Raw genomic sequence first — 17,719 nt, 5'->3', positions numbered from 1 at the left:
GTGTAATGTGACCACAACCACATTACGACATTTTTATCAATAAGACTAACTTGTTATCACTAACGATATAAACTTTCCATAGTTCTACAAATGACGCAGCTTGTGTATCATTCTAATTGTTTTATTAATTGATTTAGATATTACTATTTGTATATAAACCGTATAAACGACAATAATAATTGAGTTGTAACATAGTTGTCTAAAGTGAATAAACCACTAAACTAGTCGCAAACACTTGTTTCCTTCGTCTGCGACCCTTTACAAGTAGTATATAATTCAAAATGGCTTCTACCTTGTCGGGATCGGTTCTCAATCCGTTCGCATCAACCACATAACCTAGGTACCTGTAATTTCACCAGCACCTTTAATTTACCCTTCAAAATCGAAATGCCCTAATGCTCACATTACTGATTAAAAGGATGGTAATAAAGAGGGTATTTTGGGTTTTTGGTGCTTTTTACTGCAGTTAAGGAACGACCACCAACATGGCCAGATTCCATAGATAACGACACAGGAAAAAAACTTAAGTACACTACGACGCCAGACGAAGATACCATTCTTTACAATACAAACCAGGCCTATCAAAGGAAATAACAGACATTTGCCAGACGCAACAGATAAACGCACATCGCTATGCGAAAGACACAATTATCTTAAAAGCTTTGGCGACAGGAAGTGACACGAACCAGAGACGCTACGCACCCTTCGCGCTTGCCGATATAAAAAGGCAACACGCCGCGACAAACGACAGTTCACATTTAACCACAGTTCGCATCAAATCTCACAAGTCTACGTATCCGTACCAAACTCCGAACACAAGCTCCAAATCGCTTGCGTTACGGCTTTGTTGTAAAATCACCTATACGTATAATTGTAAAAGCAGATCATAATTGTGAAGTAACCAATAAACGTAATATTCCTCGAACTCATTGCACTTCGTACTTTACTCAAATAAAGAAGACCCCGCTACTCCTCGAAGATAACCACTTGGCAACCACGCCCAAGAAATATAACTCTGCTGTTAACCGACTTTTAAAAAAGGAGGAGGTTCCCAATTCGACGGTATGTTTTTTTTGTATGTATTGTTGGAAAGAGGGTACCTCCATAGTGAAAAACTCATCCACCTCTAAGGGTGGCTGTTCACGCATGAAGATTCATTTTTATAAACAGGGCCTAAATTTTATTATAAGGAGCAATTATTTTAATGGTTGATTTTGCTATTCTCCAATTCAAGGCGTTGTTCTCTTAATATACTTTGAGTAGCGAGAACCGATTTTTATTATTTCCTGTTTCAAGTCCCGTATAGTGGCGAACTAGGGGATGAATCCGGGGTTGCGCACTTTCCGATAACCGATTTCAATAAAACTTGATAATTATATTTCATTTCATTTTCATTTCATTTCATTTATTCATGTTACATTGTGCAAACACATTTATCATTACAGATATAAATCTAATTCGATAATGTCAAATCACTTAATTTTTAAAATAAATTCGTTAATAAATTACTAAATAGCTTTCATTCATAAATATTATAATAAAAATAAGAATTTAAACATTTCAATTTCTTATAACTATTTCTTACATATAGTGTCAAGGGCTACGTCTGCGAATCTCGACATCGAACAACAAAAAATATCAATTTTTTTAGAAATGTCATTTAAAAGACGCAAAGCGGTAGTGAGCGGCGCATGCTCCAGCATTTTGGTCCTGCATATATGTAATTCCACGTACTTTTGAGGTCGGTTTTTTTAGTACTCTGTATGATATTCTTTATGATTATTCTTGATGAGATTACCGTAAAACCATTTCGATTATCGAATAAAGAATCGCAATTACTATATCGTTCTTATTGAATTAAACTTATAAAAAGTGTCAAGGGATCAAACAAGTCTTTGCCAATACTGAAAGTCAGGTTTTTAAAGTCAATGGGTTTTTAATCTTTTTTAACACTAATGGTTTTTTGATCAATTTCACAATTTAAATTGTAAATATATAAATGAATAAATAATTTAGTAAATTTATATTTATGTTATTATTTAATTGGGTAATCAAAAATTTTTTTTAATACGTAGATATTACACTTTAAATATACACTTTACACTTTAAATGTGTGTTATGTACAACTTAATGAAATAATAGTTCAAAAAATGTATTTATTTCAGTGCCTCTACCATGAGTTTACTGTAACAGTTCTCGTTAGCGACAGCGTAAAATATTTGTATACAAGGTCTGTGGTACACAACATGTTACTTTTTTCTCGTAACCGCTAGGGGCGCTGTATAATATGCCATATAAAATCGCGAAGTAATTTACGCGGTCGTTAGCAACAACAGTCACAATAAACACATAGCAGAGGCACAGATAAATGTCAATACATCTAAAACAGTTGTCAGATTTGCTTTTTGCTTGCTGTTGCTGTATTTTTTTTTTATGATACCAAGTGACGGGACGAACAAGTCGTGCGCCTGATGGTAAATGACACGCCTGTCCATAATAGTTGCAGTGCCTCTCAGAACTTTAAATCGCAAAGATCTGAGAGGCACTCCCACTGCGCCCGTCACCCTGAGACATAAGTTGACAAGTCCCATGTACCTGTAATTTCACCAGCACCTTTATCATTCAAAACCGGAACGCAGTAATTAATGTAAGCATTACTGCTTGGTGGCAGAAATAGATAAGGTGTCAGTACTTCCCTGGACGAACTCTTTCACAAGGAGCTCTACTGCTATTAAATTTATGTATTTATGTGTGTTACGTATTTCTCTTCCTTATTCATTCATACATCATTCTTGCCTTTTGCGTATACCTGCGTGTATGTATCCGAATTATTCTAACTGCGAATTTAGCATAATGCGAATTATGTTATTCTGCTTGCGTTAAGCAAATATATTTCAGTTTCTTGTAGCATACCTGTTAAATTATTACACAATAGGCGTATTAATTGTCTTTGTCCCTGGGGTCGAATCTGGGTTGGATCATTTTACGCAACCAACTTTTCTTACCGTTTATTTTCTGGGTGTACTGAGTAAGGCGCCCTCAGAATTAATTTTATCATTTTGAGTTCGAATTCCCTAGTTTAAGATTAGGATATATAGTTGTTAATACTAAGTGCTGGAAGATTTATACATTACTTGTTACATTATATAGACAAAATATTTTGTTTTAGCGCTGGAGTTAAAATTGAAGAAAAAAGCACTAACTCAATTATAGAAAACAACGACCAATCCGCGAGAATCAAAATGGATCCAGGTGAGTCAAAAATTTGTAATAATAGTCCAGCATTATAGACATGCTAAAATATGTATATGAATTATAGACGTGTATGTAAAGTTGGCTTCTAAAGTTACGAGATGTTATCAAATAACAAAACAGATGTTTAGAAACAATAGTACATCCCACTCCTTGCCGGTGCTATTCGTGTATATACTCGTATACACGTGTATATGTATAACGGTCAAGTTGATTAATCGGGCACTATTAACATCGACAATACACATTGGTTGTATTACTTAGGCCGGTCAGTATTAATACTGCCCGTGGTTCATTTGATAATCGAGGCTGAAGATAGCCGATGAGTGGATGGAAGATGAAGTAGAACAGGGTAGCATGATTAATTTCCTACATTTTGTGCCACTAAGAGCTTAAAATCACAAAGATCTCCCACTGCGCCCGTCACCCTGAGACATAAGTTGGCAAGTCCCATGTGCATTAGCATTACCGCTTGGCGGCAGAAATAGGTAAGGTGACAGTACAATACTTCCCTTGACGAACTCTTTCACAAGGAGGTTTACTGCTATTTAAACATTCTTAATTAATTGGCAAAGTATTATAGAAATTGTCTATTACTATATTTAGATTTTTAAATTACATTAAGTGTTACGTCACTTCGTGCGCAATAAGTACCTACAGCTGAGTTTGTCACCAACAGTGTCAACGCACAGTGTTTTATAAATGGATTATTGAAGCAAAAAAATAAAAACGAAAAATCAATCAAATCAAACTTTGTAACGAATGAGCCTATTATTTAAAATGTGTGTTACTTATGGTTTTATTGAACAACTAAGTCGGTTGGTTAATAATTTTCAAATAGTTTAAATTATGATTTTTTTAATGTTTATCCGTATGAAAATTACGTCGTTTTTAAATTATTTTTTCTCTGTAACAATAAATATTTGTCAAACCGGAGTTGTACTCTTCCATTTGTGTTAATTCAAACTACAGAAATCTGGAAAAAAAGGCATGTCACAAAATCGGGGTTTATAAAACACTGAGCAGTGCCCAGACAAGTCTTTTATTTACATTACAATCCTTGTACATTGTACAATCCCAGCATTCGGTTCCGCACAACTGCACTCGGCGGGCAACGTTATTTTCACCTCTCTGAGCGCGAGCTTAGGTTCCTTTTCCTCGTAGTGAGCGCCTGGTTTCATTAGTCAGATTAAGTAGGCTATTATAGCGTAGGAACGTTCAATTTTGTATTAGGTAATGTACTTATCTGTTACGTAGTAAGTATTAAGTAATCTGTGGTAGCTTAGATAGGTTAAGTAAAAAATCCTAGAAAGACTGATATTAGTTAAACAAAACTATTTCTGCTATCAGACGGACGGGGCATGCACGAAGCACGAAGTTGAGGTAATATACAACTGCAGTGGACACTGACTGCAAGCAATTATCGAATTACATATCTTGAGCTAGGAGCTCCGCGAATTTGATGATGTTGAAATGAAGGCACAGATGTTACTTGTAGCTTGTCACTTTATTCTGAACATTTACGATTCCAAATATTGACTTTACTTTTTATTAAGGAGATAAACAATTATCACTATCGAAATCCTCCTTTTTCATTTATCAACAAACTCACGTCTGTAATCTCTGACTACCCTCTGCGGTAGAATTTGCGGTCTAAGTGTAAACAAAGGTATCATTACAAAAAAAATTAACTTCACCAATCATGTTTTTATTTTGCCCTTGCGTTGATGAAACCCTCGAGTAACCATAGCATTTTCAATTCAAATTGAGTATGACGCAAAAAAAAAATTTAGGTCTGTACACTCTTTCTTACATAGGGCGCACTATATATTTCCGGAACTGGCCACTTACATAAACAATATTTAAAAAGTAATTACAACATTTGAAAATTTAACTCTTTGGCTGTAGAATATAGTTTGTTTCGTCTGACTGTCACTTGTTTTCACATTGAGGAGTCATTTTAGAAATTGGTTGTCTACATCCATTTAACTCTTCAAAATTTTCGTAATATGATTTTCTACGACTTTACGTATAATTTAACAGCTCAGCGGAGATTCGCTCGGCTTCAAATTATTTGATTGAAGATTTATGTTTTCTAATATCAAAAAGGGTAAATTTACAGGGTTATGGATCCAACAGAATGTCTCACTGGCGTGAAAGGACACAGTTCAGTGCCAAGCCTTAAAGTAGCAGAAATAGGACGAATTCTTCTCAAATACTTGAGGACCATTCAGTGCCTTATAAATACTACACGGGCAGAATACACTAATAATTCCAAATATATGAGATGACTTTATACTATTGAATTTAACAAAACGATAGCGCGTTTCAGAGTACAACTAATGCCATCTAGCAGTAGCGTGATGGAACTAATCGCATGTTAAAGTTGTGCTTGTTACAAGTGTAGTTTGATTTCATACTGCAACCAAATTTCTTAAATTATGACTATAAATAACACCCTAACAAACTAGAGATACTACGTATTGCTTCTTGATTAGAAATGAAATAAAATCTTGAAGTGAACGTATTAGTCTCAGAGTTAGAATAAAGTTAAGAGTAAAATTGTATTACAAAAATATAAGCAGTCTTTTTGTAATGACAATATTTTATTACTTTTAATAAATATTTTTTCAGAATTTATTTTTTTTTTTTAAATATTTTGAGAAATTGCTCTTTCTTATTAGTAGAAATCCTTTTTTTCTGTGTACAGCCGACGTTTTGCAGTTGTTATTTCGACAGTACCTAGTTGAAATATGCACACATGCAGTCCATCTGTTAGCAGCCTTAGAGCTTTTTGTTAAGAAATTCTAAACAATACTATGGTAATGGCACAGTTGTTCCGAATATATTTATTGTTAGGCACGTATTGTTTATATTCCATTGTCGTCGGTTTAACGGAAGACCTGACCATTATACTTAATAATAATAAATAATAATGTGCCTACAACCACACCAATTACCTGGTCTCGAATTAGGGAATTCCCATAGTATGAGTACCTGAGCAATGGAATTCACTCTGGGACTTTTCCCGGAACACTCAGATCAGAAATAGTAGAGAAGTTTGGTTTAAAAATTGTCTAAATCAAAAAAACTGATTTTTATAACTATATAATTTTACGTCAGGATCACAACAATGAACACTGTACTTTCGGGCTTCTTAAAACTAGCTAAATCCACGCAAAGTCTATGAAAAACAGTGCAGAACTACGCTTTTGCTTTCAAAATTGGTGAAATCGAAAGCACTTGCACTTCAAAATCAGTCAAATCTGGGACAGCCATTCAGCTCCAAGTCTTTTGTTTGACCGTGCCGGCCATATTGTTTTCTCTTAATTTCGCAGTTTAGTCGGATAAACAACTTTATGGCGAGACTCGCTAAAAACCGAATAAAATAATGGATGCAAATAGGTGTGTATAGCAGAAACAGCGCCTGAAATGTCAAAGAAACGCAACAAAAATTGACATGGACAATCACAAAAACAAAAATTTGCACGCTAAGTAAACTTTTCAAGTCGCTTATGTTTACAGCTTGCAACTTTCATAAAGCAGGGGTGCTCGACCTCAGGTTCGGGTGACATGCATTCCTAGCTCCTACCAATTTTTTTGCTATTTTTATTCTTCTTTTAGTGTGGTCATAGAAGAAGTTTTTGCTAGGCCAGTAGAAGTACAAAATAAAATTCAAGAGAAAATGTGCGAGTTGCAGGAGGAAGCACCTCATTTGATGATATAAACCTAATTTTAATGGTACACATAAGCAGTTTTAATATATATTTTTTTTTAATTTAGGTATTAATTTTAACAAATTTAATTTACTTTTTAAATACATATTTTAGTTTTTAATTCCACCATTTAGACAAGCAAACTGTTACCCGTTCACGTGGCAGCCATTGGCTACCCTTGACCTTTCAAGTGCTTCCTTAAAAGAAATTATCAAATCCATCAAGCAAGCAACATTCAAAATCGGTCAAATACTAAGTCAGTAACTTTCAATATCAGTCAAGTCCTAACCTTAGTGGCAAAATCGGACAAATCCATTAGATAATTCCAAATTTTAGATCTTTTTTGTAAGGGACTAGAGCTGATTTTTACTTATGAGTAATCTTATACCTCGTCTGAATTATACTAGCCAAAACGTAGGTACTTTGAACGGGGCTGCCATATTCAAAAATCAATTTTTGCGTGGTACTGAAAAAAGTAAAAAGTTATTTGGCTAATTTTGGAACCAAGCCATTAAATTTAGGAAAGTTATTTAAAGTACATTATATTCAGGCATGCGTCGTTTATAATTGTAATTCCCGAAGGTTTGTACACTCAAGTCACGACGCCAACTGCGTGGCCACAAGGAATTAGGTTTACGAACTGGTTTTTTCGCGTTAACTCCCTCGCGGAGACAGCGGCCAAGAAAGAGCGTACCCTCCAGTGTGAGCTCACTGGGACTGGCATCCCCTTCATTGCTGTATGCACGACCGAAGACGGCGAGCACTGAAGACGGAACCTGTTTCTTAAGATTATGTCTTCAAAATATTCAATCTCTTAAAAACAAAACGATTATTATATTTTAGCTGCGTATTATTGTAGATCAGTTGTAACACACGGCGGGTCGTGTATTTTTGTGAAGAAAAATGTAAATTTTAAGAATTTAGAATGCTATACTCGGCTTAGAATTTGTGGTGGTAGACGATACAAATATAGATTTCAGTAGAACGAACATGAATTATATATTATCAACAAATAATCTATATAATATAGCACACTTTCCCACGAGAGTAAGTGATTGTCCGAGTACTTGTATTGATCACATCTATGTCAGCTGTAAGTCGGCGTATGACGCACGCGCGTCTCCCGTGCACGCACGTCTAAGTGACCACTACGCAGTACGCACTGTGTGTGAGCAAATGCCCGATCCCGCGCCAACCCGCTTCGCCAGATCCTACAGTCAACCTAACAGATGCAATTTTGTTGCGGCTGTGGAAAGCATTGGTTGGATCGAGGTGGAACGGATGCACAGCACGTCCCCGAATAAACTAGCCCTGGCTATATCGAGTTCTTAGGTTTTCGCGATTGTTACACATAGGAAATGAAACTATTTTTCCGGGTTTAAATCGCGTATATTTGTTTTTTAGCCCATTTTTTATAGCCCTGGCTATAATAAATATTTTGAAAAATAAAATTCACGTAATTTTTCCACTTATCTGCCTCCGTGGCCCAACGGTTGCCATGCCGGAATGCCACGAAGAGGTCCCAGGTTCGATTCCCGGGACGGGAGAAATATTTGTATGGCCTACATTTATTTCTCCCATGAGTTTGGGTGTAATTTTGTGGTTGTCTATGTGTGTGTACATGGCACCCGCGACACAGAGTTTCCCTAGTGCGGGGCTATGTTGAGTGTGTGCGTTATTATTATTATTATTACTTAAAAGAATTTATTTTTAAAAAAAGGAAAATTCTTGGGTAACTGGCGAGATTATTAATTTAAATGCGTTATTATTTAACATGCGAGCAATTATGTGTAAATTCCCATTAAATAAAATGCTATCAAAAATTAATTAATTTGACGTACATTATGACGAGCTATTAAAAAGCGATTTGATAATGATATCTCCAAACATTCAGAAGACTATGTGGATAGTTGTTGACATGGAAACCGGTAAGCAAAGAAGAAATCAGGATTACACAGAAGTACTGACGCAATCTAATGGGTTAAAATTCGATAGTTAGGTCAGTGCTGTTAACGCTATAAACACATATTTCGTGAGCGCAGCCGCAACGTATGGTGCGCCAACTGCTTCGCGAACACCTACCGATCGATAGATTAGGCTTAGACCATTCACTGCAACGGAGATGCTCCGCATAATTTTCACTTGTGTAGCGCACAAGACCTTAAAAGATGTGTACGGTATATCCATCTCGGTGCTACACACAGTTAGCGTACCTTTGGCGTATATGCTGCGTTATTTAACCGTTGCACCAAGGAAGGTATAGACGCTCGGCCTTTGAAAAAGGTAAAAGTCTCACCACTTTATAAAGGAAAGGCAAAGCAAGAGGCTGTTAGCAATTATAGACCACTATCAATAATTCCAGGTGTATCCAAAATATTCGAGCACGGTCTGAGTTCACGGCTTAATAAATTCCTGACGGAGTGCAATTCTTTGTCAGACAGGCAGTATGATGCGTACCGTAGAGGTCGTTCAACCACGATTGAAGGTCGTGAATTGGTTCGACGAGTGCTGCCTGCGAGAGTCTGCAGCGGGTAGCTGTCATTTTCTGCGACCTTTCGAAGGCCTTCGATGAGACTAACAATCACGTACCACAAAAATTAAATATTTTGGTGTTCAGGGCTCTGCACTAAAACTGGTTTCTGACTTCATGTCAGAAGACAGTGAAGTCAGAGCCACTGAAGACCATAATTGGTGTAGCACAGGGATCATCGCTCTCGAATATTATGTTCTACTTCTGAACGACGTACCAGTGTACGTGCGCGACGGACACGTGCTGATGTACGCAGATGATGTCGCTGCAGTCGTGACTGCACCAAATGTAGACCTACTAGAACAGAGGATGAATGACGTAGCTGGTGACCTAAATCATTGGTACAAAATTAATGATCTTATTTTGAATATAAATAAGACTAATTGTATGCATTTCAACTTGTCAGGTCGTACCTGCAGACAAATGAAAGTGAGAGTTGGAGATGCAAAGGTGGCCCAGTTGTACAATACAACCTTTCTAGGTTTTCAAGTTGGCAGTAGCCTGACCTGGGAAAGTCACATAGATAAACTGTGTGAAAAGGTTGGTCGTGCATGTTTTGCACTAAGGCGTATATCAGCTGTGTGTATAGCACTACAGCATGATCCGGAATTGCTATTTCGCATCTGTGCACTCGCTGCTACAGTATGGTGTTGAGTTCTGAGGACGAGCCGCCGACTCGGAGCACGTCCTTAGAATGTCAAAAGAGCAGTAAGGGCCATTGCAAGAGTGTCACAGAATGCATCAGCGATACCTCTTTTCCGGACCATGAAAATACTAATGGTCCCAGTTATCGTGTATTTTCAGGCAGCTTTATATGCCAGAGACCACTTGGTGGAGTACTGCAGGCTCAGAGCAGAGCAGAGCTCAGTCTACAACCGGTTACCAGATAACGTGGGACTGTAAATGTTTGATTAGAGTATTGTGCGAGGCTATTAATTTATTGTTAGTAATTCGACGTAATTGTAATGTAATTGATAATATTTTTATTTGTATTTTATTTTTTATTATTATTATAATCATTATTATCATTATTGTCCTTATTATTATTATTATTTAATAATAATAATAATAATAACGCACACACTCAACATAACCCCGCACTAGGGAAACCCTGTGTCGCGGGTGCCATGGAGACACACATATAGACAACCACAAATTACACCCAAACTCACGAGAGAAATAAATGTAGGCCATATAAATATTTCTCCCGGCCCGGGAATCGAACCTGGGACCTCTGCGTAGCAATCCGGTATGGTAACCGTTCGGCCACCGATGCAGTTGAATAATATTAATTATAATAATATTATTATTACTAATCTATTTTATATTATCATTTTTTGAAGCGACTTATTTTTATTATTATTATTATTGAACGAATTAAGATTTAACTATCGTGTTAATCATTTCTTGGAAATCAATTTAATTATTCGTTATTGTACAATTTTTGTAACTTTGTAACTTTTTTTGTTATTAATAAACGACTACGACTATGACTATTACAAATTTTTAATTTAAGAAGATAAATATAACGAAAAGTGAAGTGTGCATATAAAATCAAAATAAAAATAGTTTAATTCACCACCCGTCTACAACTTTCCTAAGTGACGAGTGAAATGCCCAAGCACAGTAACATTCAATATATGTTACTGTGCTTGGGCATTTCACGAAAAAGTGCGTGCCTACTCTTGAAACTCAGCTCAGGTTGCCATTGCCACTACTTACAATTTATATGTTTATGTGTATAGTTAACGGCAATGTGTCTACTACAGGGATTGTATACAATATCTTGTCATACCATTCAATACCGCGCTTCTTTAAACAGTATATATAATAATTGATTCAAAAACGTACACTAGGAAAAAAATCCTTCGATCCGGCTAAATTTGAACCAACATCTCCCAGCATACCGTGCCAAACTATATAATAGTTAACATTTTTTTAAACTATTATACACATTTTTAGGCGTTGTATAGAATACTTGATATTGCTTATAATGCCGGCCGTAGATTTGGCAAAGTATTAAATGAAAGACAAAAAAATCAAAATAGTTATTTCTGTTCGCGTTTCCGAGCTGACTCGACCCCCTCTTCTGAGTTTAGGTTAGGTTAGTATATGACAAAGCAGTACGAGCCGAGCGAGCAAAGTGAGCGTGTAGGCGGGAGTTACCTTATTCTAACAAGACGGCATTGTGACATTTGGACGTACATTAAATATTCTTCTAAACACACAAGCACTTCCTATTATGATGACCCGCCCAATCTCATTTCAGTTTACCCGCTTGTTGGCCCACATCTGCGACTCGTGTTTTGGAGCGCAGATCAGTTTCTAATTCGGTTGGAACAGCGTATCCTTTCTATTATAATAGGGTAATAAAACCATTAATACCTCTTTGACTTAAAGCATACATGAATTTAAATTATCTTGGTCCATTGTAACAGTCATGGTTGCGCTAAATGCTTTGTCTTCCAATTTTGAATTATTTCAAATACTCTTCAAGTCGTTTTTTCTTTTAATTGTGAGTACTTCGTAAAATAACGATCACCGACTCTTTTCTTACTAATTCAGCAAAGTTAGTTACGCATAAAGATTAAACTAAGCAGTTATTTGCACTATACAGATGGCACGTGCATTACGTGTTGTACTCCAAAGATAAAGCGATAAAACGAATCGGTGCAAACCATATTTCGTCTACACTACTATACTTCGCGACTACCGCCGTCGATTAAGTCACAAATGAACAGGTTATATTGCCTAGTCCAAACGTTTGCAAAACCAATTCTGTGTAATACGGTGTTTCTATCAATTTTTTTTTTTTAATTTATTTCTTAAGACGCCTATAACACCCGTGGAACACGTGGTGACACGCAATGTACTTGCACCAAACTACCTGATTTTTTTTATGATACCATGTGGTTGGACGAACCAGTTGTGCGCCGTGCAGTGCCACTCAAGGTTTTAAATTGCAAAGGTCTGAGTGACACTGTCACTGCTTCTGTTACCCTGAGACATTAAGTTGATGACGGAGGTGTCGGTGTTCGTTAGAACAATACAACAATAATTGTTAACAATTTCTATCCTTTTTAGCCTCTTAACGTCTAGAAGTAGTAGACACACGTTGATAGTTCCCTGTTTTCGATCGAGAACTGCTGCTACGTTCGTTCACAGTCGTTCCGAACCTGTGCAATTGACAACTTATGACTGTAATTTCACCAGCACCCTTACCCTTCAAAACCGGAACGCAATAATACTCACAATTGTTGCTTGGCTGCTGAAATAGGTAAAGTCGCAGTATTTCCCTGGACGAACTATTTCACAAGGAGCTCTACTGCATTTGCAAACTACTCGTAATACAATTACCTTAAAAAAAGCAGTTTCTATAACACTAATTAAAAGGAATAATGTATCGTTTTTTACAAAGGTAACGATAACGCATTTATTATCTTTCTTTCAATACCCAATATCTCACATATTACAAATACCTCAAGCCTAGATATAACAAAACTCATTTTGCACTATATTTGATAAAACACCTTCACATTATAAAATTGATTAGATAAAAATGCTTGACATTTTTAACGTCTGCCTATTTATGCAAAACACGCATGTCGTTTGCCAAGTCTGCTTTAACAACATAAGTTATATCGATGACACGGTGTTGCTGAGCCCATCTGTTGATAGCTTATAGGTACTTATAGCACTTATAGGCATATATGCGAATTGTATGCCATGAAACATAACCTTAAGTATAAGTGCTTACAAGCGAATATATGGTTTTTAAGGCGGGAAACCAGAGACCATAATATGTCCCTCCCATCCTTCTTAACGGTCAACAACTGACTAGGGTAATCTCACCTTGGTCACTTGGTAACCAACGATTTGCGTGATGACGCGGATATTGAGAGAGAACGTAGACGCAAACTATACGCCTATAGTTTATGGAGCAGGTATACCCAAAGGTCACTAAAATACGTGTACAGTACAATGACGCGTTCCCGGTTATGTTGCGGCTGCCGCGATACTGTAGAGCATTTTTTTAATACTATCAAGTGACAGGACGAACAAGTCGTACGCCTGATGGTAATCTACACGCATATCCATAAAAGTTGCAGTGCCACTCAGAGCTTTTCATCGCAAAGATCCGAGGGGCACCACTGCGCCCGTCACCCTGAGACATAAGTTGACAAGTCCTATATGACTGTAATTTCACTAACACCCTTACCCTTCAAAACCGGAACACAGTAATGCTGACATTACTGCTTGGCGGCAGAAATAGGTACGGTGGCAGTACTTCCCTGTATGAACTCTTTCACAAGGATCTCTACTGTTACTAAACATCATGGGGTGTTTGCGGATGCGGGTGTTGATGCTTTCGGCGCGTGGAGTGTTCGCCAGCCGCCACAGACTGCTGTCAGTTGTTGCAAATAGATGGGACAGTGGCCTTCTATTGATTCCCTCTTCAGTTAAGTTTGCGTACTAACATAGTTATTTAATTATTTTTTTTAATACTAACACTTTTATGGATCTATTGTTGTCTGAAATAAATGCATTTTATTTTATTTTGAATTATTTTTAAAACTAGTAATTTTTAATTTTGTTGACTTATTGTGAGTCAATTAGGTAGCTAAGTTATACATATACGTGTATGTATGTTTGTCTGGTATGTGTTCCCTTATTATTCATGGGATTGCGATAAAACTTTTGTTAGTTGTTGTGCCATCGTCCGCTTAAGTACTAGAACAATATTTAAAAGTATCAAATAAGCCCATAGAAGAAAAAACACAATAGAATGTCCTTAAGCCTCGATCGCTGCCGGTTGAAGACTATGAAATCTTGAGAATGATTGGTCATAATTTCTAATTTGGAAAGATGTAACAAATTCTGAACTGTTAATATAATTCAAACATTACCGTGTTGGTATATCTCCTCCAATGCTGACGATCTTCTTCAGTAAAATAACCTATTTTGTTTCTTTTCTAGATAACTTAGAACAGAAGATTATGCACCGTTTGGCTAGCTACGACATAAGTAAACCCACTGAAGTTATCCTTTCGTTTGATGAGAGTGACGGTGAACAAAGCCCAAATACTGATTTTGACGAGAATACTACCAACAATCATTTATCTAAAGATATCAAAATAAGTAAAGCAGTTTCCAATAGTGATAGCGAAACATTAAGAAATGAACTCAAAAGTAATACACAAGAATTAAATGATATATATCCAAACACAAAATTTAAGGAAGAATATGTCAAAGACAAAAATCTGTCTAACGAATCGGAAAAATATAACGATCATCCACCTACGAAATTTCGGAAACTATTGGTGGGAACTGAAACCGGTGAAGAGAAAGAAGTAAATAATTTAGATAAGAATCATTTTTTAGACACTGAAAAAATGAGGCATTGTGAACTCAATGCCAAATTACCAGAAAGGATTGTAAAAATAGACACACAAAAAGTACGAGAACTATGCAATGCACAACCTCTACGAAAGACTATGACACAAAAATCACCGTCGTCTATAAATGGAACACAGGAATTTGTTTATATAAACAAATTGCTGCACAGGGTCTCCGAAAGTTTACTATTTATTATAAAAGCATTTTCCCTACACATGTTAATACAAAACCGCAGCGAAGAACAGAATCAAATTGATAAATCTATGACTAGTTTCTTACGTTTAAAATATCAATTATTCAAATTATGTTTTGTTACTGTCAAAAATATTATGGTGCCAAATGCTGGTAACGAAGGATTTATCAGACAATTCATTGTCGACACCATAAAACTCGGTAGTGAAAAGAATATCGTTTGTACACAACAACAAATTGAAGTAATTTTGACAGAATTGCTTGCGTGGACAGTGGAGAAAAAGAATGCTCTTAACAATACAAACCTCACCATGGAAGAAGTTCTTGAAAACCACAAAATAGAATCAATTAAATTAACGTGTAATAACAACATATTACAGAAAACCAATATTGAGAAACCTTCGCAACTCCCAAATATCAACTCGTATCCTGAAATCAGTGCTGTACTGGATGATACAACAAAAAATACCATCAACACTATATCAAAATGGAGAGTTAATTCAAATATGCCACCACCATACACAACATTTATCACTGCGCCGTCTACAAATAGTATGCCATCGGTAGATACAAATAGTGACTCCTTAATACAAACAAATTATTGTGTAAAGCCTAACAATATACCTACGTATCCCGCTAACAGTGGTCCTGTGACAGCTTTAAATAATATTTCTGCAATATCTGCGTTTCATGGCCCACTAATACCACCAAACCATGGTCATGTAGAACTTGAAATTAATACTAATCTAGCACCTGGAAACAATAGTCTTGCAACATCTTCAAACAGTAGTACCAAAAAACCAGCGAACGATTATGCTGCTTGTAAAGTCGTTGTAAATAATGATTTACCAAAAACAAATACTGACATGGGATTAAAAAATCTGGACGTGAATTTAATTTCTTTATCAAAAAAACCGACGAGTGATGTAATATTTTCATCTGGACCTCCAGGACAGCAAGTGAGCATAACAATCGATCATTCAGTGTTAAGACAACAACTACAGCAAACAAACGTCAATTTTACGCCATATCATACGGCAAAGTCCACTATAATTCAAAAACCATCAAATTTTCTTCAGCAATTAGAGACTTATGTGCAGTCGTCTTCACAAAATTGGCATCAAGTGCAATTGCCAAAGCAGCAATTGTCACAGCAACAATTGCCTCAACAAAAATTGCCACAACATCAATTGCCTCAACAACAATCGCCTCGACAAAAATTGCCACAACAGCAATCACCTCAACAGCAATTGCCTCAGCAGCAATTGGCTCAACAGCAATTTCTCCAGCGGCAATTGCCTCAACAACAATTTATTCAGCAGCAAGTGCCTCCACAACATTTACCGCTTCAGCCAATGGCTCAACAGCATTTGCTTCGTAATCATACAACAAACCAAGGAAACCAAGTTCCTCATAGCAATGATCCAAAAACAGTTTTTTTTACCCAATTGCAACAAGCTCACTCTGACTATCCTCAAAACGCACTACTTCAAAATAAAAGACCACCACCATCATATCGGCAACATCAGTCTCACATGGTACCTACTTCTACTCATCAACATCCAAATATTTTTCCACATCCTTTACACCCATATAGAACCCTCGAACAGAATGAACCAAGGGCTCAGCCAGAAATTATAAGATCATCATCAAACGACAGCGGATTTACGAGTCCACTAAACTTTAATAGTCCAGCTCCTACAAGTATACAGGTAATTTGATTTTGACTGCTATCTCGTCTATCGTTTGCTAAGGCGAGGTATTTCAACCACCTCGCGTCACGTAACCTGAACGCGAACACGCACACTGAAAATTAACATAAATGAAATAAGAGCAGACGAAGAAAATTTGACACAGATGCAATATCGCTAAACGCCCGATGGCGACTGATAGCACAGCGGGGCACGGCGCAACGTCGCTAAACCGCTGAGTCATCTTCACATTTTTGGATAAATGTGAATTTAATAACAGACCTTAAGTTGTAAACCAAAATTTAGAAGGTTCGCTGTAGTACTTACAGTGAAATATATCCATATAAAAATGATGTGCAAAGTTAAATATTTTATTCTTAAATAATTTGTTTAGACTTGTTTTAGCTTGTTTTCAGGCTTTTATATGATCGGGTGAAGTACATGTTATTGTGTAACTCACTAGCACATTCTTTATACAATAACCTTAGGAGTATCGTATATTTTTGTAAGACCATTATTTTTGGTTTAGCAAAATAGTTTTTCCCGCTTCTCCTCAGGTGACTCGCCTTAAATGTATACTAAGCAAGAGCTTAATTGCTTAATAAGTACACTCAGTCACAGACAAAACTATACAAACTGTGACTTTTTAATACCGCAAATTTGAATGATAATATGTTTATAGAGGTAGGGTACATTTTGAATGAAATGCGATAGATATATTTTTAAAAGTGACCCATATTTTAAAAGTGACTCTAATTTACAACGCACAAACGTCTCACATTCGATCCCGATCCTCCTTCTATAAGGCGAGAGTTTAGAACGTTATCCACCACGCTGCCTAATTCCTGATTGGAGATTTCTCTTATTTTAATAGTACTTTATGTCTTATTAGCATGAGATTATATATATATATATATATATATATATATATATATATATAT

General features: G+C 36.4%; 1 protein-coding gene across 2 annotated transcripts in view; it reads left to right on the top strand.

Annotated features, from left to right (window-relative positions):
• Window positions 1-17,719, top strand: part of LOC113235678 (integrator complex subunit 3 homolog) — a 45,540-nt gene that overhangs the window by 21,945 nt on the left and 5,876 nt on the right. Inside the window, exons 2-4 of one of the 2 annotated variants that reach the window (XM_026471519.1) lie at window positions 3,170-3,252; window positions 14,476-14,633; window positions 15,885-16,799. In XM_026471519.1, coding sequence (XP_026327304.1) covers window positions 3,243-3,252; window positions 14,476-14,633; window positions 15,885-16,799 — 1,083 coding nt within the window. In that variant the 5' untranslated portion in view covers window positions 3,170-3,242. Of the gene's footprint in view, window positions 1-3,169; window positions 3,253-14,475; window positions 16,800-17,719 lie in introns of both variants that reach the window. The other variant, XM_026471518.1, reaches the window with a different exon arrangement.

The sequence above is a fragment of the Hyposmocoma kahamanoa genome, unplaced genomic scaffold, assembly GCF_003589595.1.
Source record: "Hyposmocoma kahamanoa isolate Upper Pololo Valley unplaced genomic scaffold, ASM358959v1 88, whole genome shotgun sequence".
NCBI classification, from domain to species: Eukaryota; Metazoa; Arthropoda; class Insecta; order Lepidoptera; family Cosmopterigidae; genus Hyposmocoma; species Hyposmocoma kahamanoa.
Note: the sequence above shows the minus strand (reverse complement) of the source record. Positions and strands in the feature narration are given on the sequence as shown.